The sequence below is a fragment of the Mesoplodon mirus genome (genome assembly GCF_964341445.2).
Source record: "Mesoplodon mirus genome assembly, chromosome: 4".
NCBI lineage: Eukaryota > Metazoa > Chordata > Mammalia > Artiodactyla > Ziphiidae > Mesoplodon > Mesoplodon mirus.
This window is the reverse complement of record NC_138979.1, coordinates 49,551,126-49,563,176: the sequence shown is the minus strand read 5'-3', so window position 1 is coordinate 49,563,176 and position 12,051 is coordinate 49,551,126. Positions and strand designations below refer to the sequence as shown.

General features: G+C 33.1%; 1 protein-coding gene across 3 annotated transcripts in view; it reads right to left on the bottom strand.

Annotated features, from left to right (window-relative positions):
• The window catches only part of MINDY2 (MINDY lysine 48 deubiquitinase 2), an 87,581-nt gene continuing 75,530 nt past the window's right edge, over positions 1 to 12,051 (bottom strand). Inside the window, exons 9-10 of one of the 3 annotated variants that reach the window (XR_014293749.1) lie at positions 8,893 to 11,698; positions 1 to 19 (exon numbers count right to left, since the gene is read on the bottom strand). Coding sequence is in view for 1 of the 3 variants with exons in the window: in XM_082617722.1 (XP_082473848.1) it covers positions 11,570 to 11,698 (129 nt within the window). In the remaining 2 variants the exon portion in view is untranslated. Of the gene's footprint in view, positions 20 to 4,885; positions 11,699 to 12,051 lie in introns of those variants that run through there. The other 2 variants (XM_082617722.1, XM_082617723.1) reach the window with 2 other exon arrangements.

Genomic DNA, 12,051 nt, shown 5'->3' with positions numbered 1-12,051 from the left:
TACGAAATCACTGAAGTATCTGAAAAAGAAATGAAACCATCCCATTCACATAGCATCAAAAATAATAAAATACTGAGGAATAAATTTAAGTAAATGAAAGATTTGTATAATGAAAACTACAAAACTTTACTGAAAGAAATTGAAGAATACACAAACAAATGGAATGATATCCCATACTTATGGATTGGAAGAATTAATATTGTTAAAATGGACATACTACCCAAAGCCATTCACAGATTCAATGCATTACCCATCAATATGCTAAAGACATTCTTCACAGAAATAGACGAAACAATCCTAAATTTGTGTTGAACCATAAAAGACCCTGAATAGTCAAAGCAATCCAGAGACAAAAGAACAAAGCTGGACGTATTACACTTCCAGATTTCAAACTATACTACAAAGCCATAGTAATCAAAACAGTATGGTACTGGCACAAAAATAGACACATCGACCAATGGAACAGAACAGAGAGTCCAGAATTAATCCCCAACATATACAATCAACTAATATCCAACAAGGGAGCCAAGAATACTCAAAGGGAAAGGACAGTCTCTTCCACAAATGGTGCTGGGAAAACTGGAAAAATACATGCAGAAAAATGAAACTGGACCCCTATATTTCACACCACTCAGAAAAATTCACTCAAAATCAATTTTTTGAATTTTTCAAACCTGATACCATAAAACTAGAAGAAAACATGTGGAAGAATCTCATCGATATTGATCTTGGCAATAATTTTGGGGGTATGATGCCAAAGCACAAACAAAAAGAGAAAAAAAATCAACAAATGGGACTACATCAAACTCAAAAGCTTCTGCACAGCAAAAGAAACAATTAACAAAATGAAAAGACAATGTAAAGAATGGGAGAAAATTTTTGCAAACCATGTGTTGGATAAGGGGTTAATATCCAATATATACAGAGAACTTGGTCACTCAGTAACAAAAAAAACAAGCAATCCAAATAAAAAATGGGCTGAACTAGTCATTTATCAAAGAGGACATCAAAATGGCCAACAGACACACGAAGAGGTGTTCAACATCACTAATCATCAGGGAAGTGCAAATCAAAACCACAATGAGATATCATCACACACCTGTTAGAATGGCTATCACCAACAAGACAAGAGACAACAGGTGCTTGTAAGGACGTGATGTAAAGGGTACCCTTATACATGGGAATGTAAACTGGTCCAACCAATATGGAAAACAATATGGAGGTTCCTAAAAAATTGAGAATAGATCTACCATAGGATCCAGCAATTCTATTTTTGGGTATATACCCCCCAAAAGTGAAAACAGGATTCAGACAAAATATATGTACTCCCAAGTTTATCGTGGCTTTATTCACAATAGCCAAGGTATGGAAACGGCCCAAATACCCATCAACCGATAAATGGATAAAAAAGATATGTACATATTAACAACAGAATATAATTCAGCCATGAGAAAGGAAGATACTCTCTCATTTGCAATAACATGGATGGACCTTGAGCAAAGTATGCTGAGATAAGTCAGAGAAAGATAAGAACTGTAAAATATCACTTATATGTGGAATCTAAAAAAGTTAAAACTGTAAAAAACGGTAAAATGGTGGTTACTAGGGGACAGTGATGGGTGGGGAATAAGAGTGATGGTGCTTAATGGTATAAACTTGTAACAAGTAGTAAATAAGCCATAGAGATCTAATGCACAGTGTAATTAATATAGACAATAATATTGCACTATAATTATGTAATATAAGCATATTATGAGCAATCAGCAATCATATTAAATATATAAATGTATCAAAGTAACATGCTGTGCCCCATAAACTTAGTGTTACACATCAAATTTATTCAATTAAAAAGAAAAAAATTAACTTGAAATGGATCATAGACCTAACTGTAAGGACTAAAACAATGACACATCTAGAAGAGGAGCAAATCTTTAGTGATCCCAGGCTTAAAATTTTGATTGGATACCAGGAATGTAGATGAAAAATATCAGAAATATAAGAAGTGGTTTAAAAAGGAAGGAGGTCATTGGAACATATTAGGTATGCAAATTTGTGAATGCTTCCATAATTGTGCAGTAAAGAGAATGGACTATAGAATATTAGACAGGTTCAGTTTTAAATTTCAAGTTGCCACTAAGCACTGACTTTTTGCAAGTTGCTTAATCTTTCAAGTTTCTGTTTCCTTAGCTGTGATAGTATCAATCTCTTAAAATTTTTGTGAGGATTAAGTAAGAATAATATAAACAGTTCAATGTCTGATAAATGATAATATTCCAATAAATAGGGAGTACTGCTGCTATAATACTTATTAGTAACCAGTTAGTTCCATATTTTAAGGACTAGGACATTCAGTGGAATGCCAGGGTTCAGAGGCTACTATATTTTATTTAAAGTATCACCACTTCTTTATAGTGATTTATTTAGTAAAGTTGGCAGCCCGAAGAAAAGTCCTCAAAAGGATGAAGAATCCTTTAAATGCTATCACCTTCTGCCTGAGTTGATTGAAGGGTAGCAGAATATGCCACCCCAAAATATGCCTCTTTGCAATAAGAATTATTTGGAGAAATAGCAGATACAGAAGAAGTTCTGAAAACAAAGTTGCTTTTTTGTAATGGAAATTTATACTTATAAAGGAAATCTTCCTTTACCAGAAAGAGGACTAAATCACAAGAGAATCTAATCAATGGAGAAGGCACCAATTTAAAGACTTTAATCTGCATAACAAATCTTGCTCTTGTTTACTGTACTTTTCATGGTTACTTCTGCATAACTGGTCTCCCACACACACTTTCTTTTGTCTTTAACTGAAATGGTATTTAAGCCAGAATTCTAAGCTACCTCTGTGAGTTACTAATTTTTCCCTATCTCCCATGTAAACGTATTATAAATTTGTTTTTCTCTTATTAATCTGTCTTCTGTACAAGGCCCCAGCCAAGAACTTAGAAGGGTAGTAGAAGGAAAATTATTCTTTACTCCCCTACATGACCCTGACATTGTTGAAGGTGCTGACTTGAGCCTGGCTGACTTTCTTGGTCCTATGCTCTTGACTTCTACTGCACTTAATTTTAAAATTTAATGCCATAGCTTTAAATATAGATCATTGACTGTCCAAATATGGTCCTTCCTATTAAGTCTAACTTCCTGAATCTTCCTTGATAAATGAGTAAACTAATGAATCTCCAGGGAGAACATGTCACAATTTCCAAAGTCTTATCTGGAATTTATGATTATATTATTTTATGTATTCTGAAGTTTTGTTTGTCCCATGTTTTTCACTCTGGGCCATTCTGAGTCCAGGTTGATCTCAGTTCTTATGGTAGGATCAGCATTATAATTGGGAGAGAATCAAAAAATGTTTACTTTTATAAGGATTAAGGGGCCTTCCTAATTTAAAGAGGTGTTTTTTCACGTTTAAAGTTCTTGGCTGGTAAGAAAAAAGTTATCCCTAGTCTGTTATCCACAATCTGTTATAATTTATTGAGTGTTTATTATGTATTTGACAATTTAAGTACATTAATCTTTATAAAAATTTTACGAGAGAGAAATTATTGTTTTACAGTTGAGAAAAGAGGCTATGCAGATTAACTGGCTTTAAGACTAGTGAGTACAAAGGAGGCTTATAGACCTGATTTTGAAGATTTCTGCAGGGTTTGAAACAGATGTGTCTTAAAAAGTCAAGAGTCAGAATTTGAACACAGACCTGACCTAGATTTATCTGTCCCCTTCCAGATATATTTGTGAGCACAGTCTCTGGAGTCAGATTGCTTGGCTTCAAATCTCAGCTCCAACAAATTAATAGGTATGTACTTCATAGGATAATATAAAGTGAGGAAAGAGACCCTGTAAAAAGGGTATGAAATGGGGAAAGAACAAGGCTGCTTACTTTAGTTTTGTTGAGGCTGCTGTTCCCCAAGCAGCCTAGGAGGATACAGGATGATACCCACAGAAAATCAGGGGAGTCAGGTAGTAGGGGGAAACAGATTAAGGATTTTGGTTCCTTCTATCTATATAACTTTTATGCTAAAGGGGAAAACTGATTAAATAACTCAACTTACTTATCTTACTTATTTAAAGGACAGGCAAGCAATATAACTTACCACATAATATAGGTATTTAAAAAAATTCCTCTAAGTAGATATTAGGTTCATTTAAAGTGCCAGTGATCATGTAATATTGCCAAGAAAATCAAGATGAATAAAACATGATCCCTGTTCTTAAAAGGCTCACAGTCTAGCTTAAGTGCTATAAATGAGGAGAAGTCGTCAAAACACTGTGTGGAATGATTAATTCTGCCTAGAAGGCTGGAGAGTCTAAGAAAGCTTTCACAGGCACTTCCCTGGTGGTCCAGTGGGTAGGACTCTGCACTCCCAGTGCAGGGGGTCCAGGTTCAATCCCTTGTCAGGGAACTAGATACCACATGCATGCCGCAACTAAGAAGTCCGCATGCTGCAACTAAGACCTGGTGCAGCCTAAATAATTAATTAATGAATTTAAAAAGAAAGAAAGAAAGAAAGCTTTCACAGAGAAATGCCAGACATCAGCTGACAAAAACTTTGTTGGACAAAAAACTTTATATTAGGATTGGCATGGTGTAAAGAGAAAATATTCCTTCCTCAGTTCTTGCTAACTTAGTCCTCCAAGAGAATATTAGTATCAGATATAACAAATCTACCATTGGGATCAGGTAGTTAACTATTATATAATTTAGAGTTAATTGTTTCTTTGTTCACTGTCTCTTGAGGGAAAAGCACTGTCTTTATCAAGAGTTGGTCCAAGTATGTTAAGAGTTAATCCTAAGTAAATATGAATTAATGTCAATTCCCCATTTCCCCACTCTTAACATTTGTAAGTAGCTTAATGAGATTAATATATATAGCAGAAAGACTTTTTGGTCTAAATATCAAAGTTTATTGAAATAAAATATAATCTATAATAAAAAATACTAAGGGTGTTACCACTGGTTACAGATTTAAGTATATTAACAAAAATCCAACATTTTAATCCAAGAATGACACTATCCTTGTGGTACAATAACAAACATGAAATTAAACGTTGAATAATACTGAATAATTCTTTCAGAAATATCTTATATTTTCCCATCTGTGTTCAATATGCCTTTTTTAGGAGTATCCTCCAAAAATGAAACTTCTGAAACTTAAGACTTACTTTTTAAAATCAAATGGTTTTAGCATAGTTAGCATATAAAACAATAACTTTCTTTCATAGAAATTCAATTCAACCCTAAGCTGGGTAGATGCTTTTAGGTGTCTTTATTCAAAAAAAGTATTTCAATGCTCTTTTCCATCAATCTCTAGGGTTGCTATTATTCTACAACTAGAATTAAAGCTGGTCATAAAGCAAAACAGATGAATTATTTCAGAAGTAGAAAGGGCATTAAGATAGTAAAGGAAAGGAGGAGAAAAAAAAAAAAGGCACTCGTACACAATCTATATATTTAAACTCTTTGAGAACTCTATTTCAATTGGCCATTCTTGGCCTGGCATAGAGATCTATCATAGCAACCTCCTGACCCAAATAGCTGGGCAATAAAGTGGAAGAAGAAAATTTGTTTTTTCTTGTTGTATTTCAAGATCACTTTCTCTGCAGCCATTATACCATTTCACTTGCTACTCCTCCAAATATGTGCCACAAGCCAGTTATTCTGCACAATTCAAGGAAAAAAGACTCACATGCACTAACTTTAGGAAATGACTTTCAGGGTACCTCTGAAGTTTCACAAGTGAAGATTATCCCTTTTGCTGATTGTTAGGTAGCAATCATACATCAATCTCCGATCATATTGTCCTACTTGTGATATGTGAATGTGTGAAAATAATAGTTGTCATTTTACTGAGAAGATAGCATTTTAACAAAAACTACTGGAAGCTTTTCAAGTCCTCATCTTTAAAAATCTGTAAAGCTTTAGGATATCCTATATACCCTGGGAAAAAATGGTTATTTCATACAACCACGATGTAAAAAACAACAAAAACTGACAAAATTCAGAGACATACTGGACAGATTAAATGCCAATCTTAGTCTTAAAACACATTTCATTAGTTAGAACTGCTCTGCAGGGTATTTCAGTTATAATGCTCATTTGGACAGGTCACTGATTTGGGAACTTAAATGGGTATTTCAGTTTACTGAATTCCTATTAAAGCTGTGACTACTAGAGCCAAATAAGCCAGGATCACCTTCAGAAGAATTTTGCTTTGTCCATGCTCTAATCTAGGAGGCACCCCTGCCTCTCAAGATAGGATATTACAGTGAGGATAGATATAAGGTTTGTAAAGTTAATGGTGACAAAGTATTAAGTGATTTGAAGGAATTCTTAGAATTAATATCAGATGAAGTAGAGACATTATAGAATAATACTACAACTTTTTGTTCTTTAAATCTACTGTGGTTTAAAGCTTAGATTTTATATGTTTCTGCCACGGTATTTCAACACCTTATCTGGGATAGTACCATGCCCTAAAAAATATCTTTTATAAGCAGACAAATGTAAATCTTGTCCTTTCTCAGCTCAACAGGATAAAGCTAAACTTGAGGCAATAGCTGAAGACTTTTACCCTGTTTTGTCTTTTTTTTTTGCGGTACGCGGGCCTCTCACTGTTGTGGCCTCTCCCATTGCGGAGCACAGGCTCCGGACGCGCAGGCTCAGCGGCCATGGCTCACGGGCCCAGCCGCTCTGCGGCATGTGGGATCTTCCCAGACCAGGGCACGAACCCGTGTCCCCTGCATCGGCAGGCGGACTCTCAACCACTGCGCCACCAGGGAAGCCCTACCCTGTTTTTTGAGTTGATTTTTTTTGAGATCAGAAAAGTGAAATTAGAATCCTTCATGTAAAAATATATATGTGTATCGCCATTTATTAAACTCTAATTTCTAATGGCAGAAACAATGGGATTAAGTAAGACATGCATGAGTTAAAATTTAGACAGATCTTCAAAATTAGTTAAACTTATCAGGGTCCTGCAATTTGTCCCTTAGACTGCATGATCTCTATATTGCAGTATATTTTGTTCAAGAAGCCTTCAATTATAATTTTAGTTTTAAAGTGTCACTAGAGAAGAGTAACCACAATTTTTTATGTTTTCCCAAGAGCTTTAGAAGTGTTGGACATCAGTAAAAAAGGACACTCAATTACTAGAGGGCCTAAGAACTCTGGTTCTGGTTAGTTATTTTACTATTTTTGGTCACTTTCTAAAAGAAATTTAATTGTATATTATCAAATAACATTTTACACTTAAAAAACAGAAATAATTTAAATAGCCCTAAAAAGGACAGTACTTAAGAGATCTAAATGAATTCCATCCATGCAAAAATGTTTACATATATGTATTAGTAACCTGATCCCATTGTACTTTGTTCCATGAAGAGGCAAAGAGAATCTAAATATTTAGAAATATGAAAGATATCAGAAAAAATAGATTTTTAATGCTTTTATACTCCCAAAATACTCTTGGTTTTGATCCTATAGCCCACAGAACACAAAAGCAACTGTAAAATACTACATTTGGGGAAGAGGGAATTCCCTGGCAGGGGGCACGGGTTTGATCCCTGGAGAGGGAACTAAGATCCCACATGCTGTGCAGTGTAGCAAAAAAAAAAAAAAAAAAAAAAATTGGGGGAAGAGATGATGCCATGCTCAAAGACAAGATAATTCTACAAACTTTGACAGCATTAAAAAAAAACAACAACTGGCTTTAGAAATATTGTCATTGGGGAAAAAAATCTACACATTCAAGAACAAAAGATGTGTGTAATATTTATGATTATTTCAATAATACCCTGTGCTTATACTATGCCCTTTATTCCAAGGTGCAAAGCACTAAAAATGAGCATCCTTTAGATATTTAGAGTAAATTGAGGCATGGTAAATTTGCCGAAGGCAAGATAAAAGCCAGGTTTTTAGACAAAATGATTCAGAATTTCACATTTCCCATACCTTAAAATACAAATTATATGCCATCTTTAATGCCTCCATCTTATTTTATCAAACATTAGTAAATTTATTATTATAGTTTAAGTTGTATGCCCAAATATTCTGTGATAGGTAAAAGCCATAAGCTTTCCATCATGTTTTACAATATCTCCATTGAAATAGGAAAGTTAAGTGAAATACAATCAATTTGCTCTTTGTTTTTAAAAAAATTTTTTAATAAATGAGATTGTTTTAGGACAGTTCTAGAAATTCTTGCCTTGATTTTTCTCCAGCAGAATTTTACAAATATCTGCTTTATATGCCAACATTAATATGATAGTTCTTTCCTTAAATATATATTTTACTTCTAGTCCTCTTTCCTCTCAAGATCTTCTGTCTCTTAGTGAACTGAGTTGGTGATTCATTAAAAACAAAATGTTAAGGTTTTGTGAAAGTACAAAATGGTTAATGTTGGGTTCAGTCAACTAATCTCTGACAGTAACTTGCTTAAGCTAAGATCAAGAAGTATGAGGAAGAATTCAAAACATAAGTAGTCAAATACTAGAAATTTTAGACAAAAAATATATACATATATTCCAAAGACTAATCCTAACCTTAAATCTATGTCTCACTCAACTACTAACTTGACATCTTGAAACATGAAATAAGTTACTTTAACTATGCACATTGAAACAGCATATTATAGGAAGCAGCCCACTGCAATTTTAGCTGCCTCAAACAGCTTGGTGATGATGATTCTTAAATCTGAGACTCCTTTGAGAATCTATTAGAAGTCATGGATCCTTGCTTCAGAAACACACACACACACACACACACACACACACACACACACACGATGTATTTTTTAGTGTTGATAATGTATTATAAATCACAGCGTTGTTGATTCAATGGGATTAACATGAGGAAAATTTTCATACTGTTAACAAAGACTGGTCACTAACCTTAAGGAAAAGTCTTTGAAGTATGAGACAGTTCAATGACCATATCCATTCATTCATCTGCTTCTTTTGCTAGCTCTGGTTGCAGAAGAGGTGACTGGTTGATGCAAATGTGTCTCTAATCTAGCCTATAAATCTTAAAAACAAAAATGTTTAAGTTCTAATTTCTACTAGCAGTGCACATTTAACAGTTTTCAAGCATTACAAAATACTGTGAAGGAAAGACTTTAATATACCACTATCAAATTCCAGTGTACCTAAACCAACAATGAAATGTCTGAATATGTAATTTGTTGACTTGAGCAAAATAAAGACATAATAGCTCTAAATTCTTTATAACTTTCAAGGATGGGAAACCAGTATCTCTCAGAAGTTTTTTTTTTTTTAAATAGAATTGAACATTTAGTTTTCCCCCACAGTATTCAAAGTAAACATTTTATCATTATTACTCTTGGTATATCAAACTGAATTCCAGGAATGTAAGAAAGCCTGACTGGGAAATATTACATAGAAAAAGGGTGAATTAACAAACACATTACATTTCTTAGTTATTTCTTATAAGTATACATTGACATTTACTTATCTGATAGCAGCACTGCTGGTTTTGAGTGAATTTTTTTTTCTTCTAATGGGACTGCAGAATGGCAGTGTTATCTTTGGAACAAATTAAGACAGTAACAATTAACAGAAGAATAGCTTCTACACATATATTTTGCAAGGGCAATAAATAGTTAATTATATAATTATGGAAAAATATGCCTCAAATATGTTTTTTAAAATTTCTCAGGATTTATTGTTTTGCTTCTTAATAAAATATAATGCACTGTCACTACTATCTGTTCTGGGAAAAACAAACCCTGAGGTTTGAGTTTCCTCCTTTAACCAATAGAGTGATATCAAGAATAAACTTGGCCTAAAAGTCAACTTGTTTGAGCCAATAGAGAATTCTGTAGTACATTTGATTACTTTAGCAATATACACATATTCTGGGTTATTATCAAGAGACTAACCAAATATTTTGTATGAAAGTTTTATACCCCAAACAGGTTCTCTGATGACTTATCATGCTAGCATATGAAATTTGAAGGAATAACAAATGGTATAACATAAACAGACATGCAATATAGAAGGATGTAAAAGATACAGCTTGACCCTGGATATTTCCCTTAGAATAATTTCTTCCATAAATAAGACTTTACTTTTTACATATAGATTTATCTTATATCTGGTCCTGGATCACGGAGAATGTTAAGGACATAGCTTAAGAAATCAAGACCACATTTTTTTTGTAGTCTTTTGTCACCCCAGACCACAAAAAGCATTCTCCAAGTGGATGCTCAGGTTAGATTAAGATGCTCTTGAACAAACAAATTTACTGAGGCTTAGAATGTAAATCACGTAACTACTTGCAGCAGCAATAGTCTTTTCAAAAATGACTAAAACAAACTTTTAAATATAAAGCATATAAAAAGGACTATTAAGGATAGTTTTCCAAACTATAGAAATACAGGAAAATATGTGTTGCCTCATAATAAAGTTCAATAAATATTCTTTCTGAATCCTAGAAACACTATGTTATAGGTTTATTTGGTTCTCATAAGTTAGAATAATCTGATTGCTTCTACATAAATTCCTCCAGATTCTTATCCTCAAACAGATTTTTTACTAATGCTTTTCTACTAGACTGAGAGATTATCTAACATCCTTTCAAAAATGTGCTTTTTTGTTGGTTTTAATAAGTATACTTAATTTTCTAGAAAATAAACATGATTTAAAATTTAAGGTTCAAGGTAATTCTAGAAAAAGGTAGACACTGAACTATCTCCTTTTCTATTTCTACATCTCCATATTTACAAGGCCTAGCATCCACATGGTTTCCTCTTTATACTCACTTATCACACTATCAATAAATAGTAACTGTGGTCCAAGTAACCTTTATTAAAGATTTCAAAATTCCTCAAATTTTATAACACTACAAAGTTATTAAGATTTGATTTTGATGAGTATTGGTGTTATGTAATTTTTTTTAATTGGAAAAGAAATACAAATCTTTTTTTTTCTATCTAAATTAAATCCAAGCTCTATTATCAGTTCTCAAGATATATCTAAAATGTACATTCCTAAAGAAAGGTAAAGCTGTTCAAGGGCTGAACTAGTCCAATATACAATTGAGGGTTATTTATTCTTGTTATTTTTGTCTTTTCTTTTCTTTTTAAATCTATATTAAACCCCTGGTTTCTCATGGATTAGATCATAATTTAACATTGTAAAAATTAATTTCAGAAATTATTGTGCTAATATTTAGATTTGAGGAAGGAAACAATGAATACTATTCATTGTTAGAACAGAAGATGAAATAGCTTACTAACTGATATGAGTTATGAATGTCACTATGACACAAATTTGCTGTGATTTGCTTATTTGGCTACAAGTGTATTATTTTTCATGAATGACAACACACAGCATTTTCAACTTGTAACATGAAACTCCAGCTCATAAAGAGTGTACTGTGTGACTTGAAAAAGTCTGATTGTAACTAAGTAACAACCTTTCCCCTGAAAAACATGAACAAAATCCATTGGGAAATCAGGCACAGACGGTATTTATCGGTTTTTCTTCCTTTCCTCCTATGGTTTTGTTTCTGAAGACATACAGATGGTTCCAACAAGATCCACACTTGTTACAAAATGACACAGCTATTTTTTTCCTTTTCTTTTTCTTTATCTTTTTCTCGAGGTTCCTTTCGTTTACGTTCACTATTCCCAGATTGTCTGCCACTCGATGGAGAGGCTTGTGCTGGCTGGCTTTGCTTTAAGGAAAATAAACAGGAAAAAATTACCACAATTTTTCCAAGATGCTTAAGCATAGTTATCTAGAAAGAAAAACTACAGGAGTGAAAGGAATTATTAATGGAAAAAGGCTATTGGTGTATAGACTTGTTATGTGATATGGTATCTGAATAACTGCCTCTATCATTCAGAATAGATATAATTAATGTATCCATTATTCTAAGTAAATGGAACTTCAAACAATAAATAACATATAGCATTATATTGCCTGAAGACTCAAATTCAAGATAACTTATGTTAAAGTTTAGGAAATGTTAAAGAAAGTGACACCTTTTGGCAAGCTACAATAGTTTTCCAAGATCTCATTAAATAC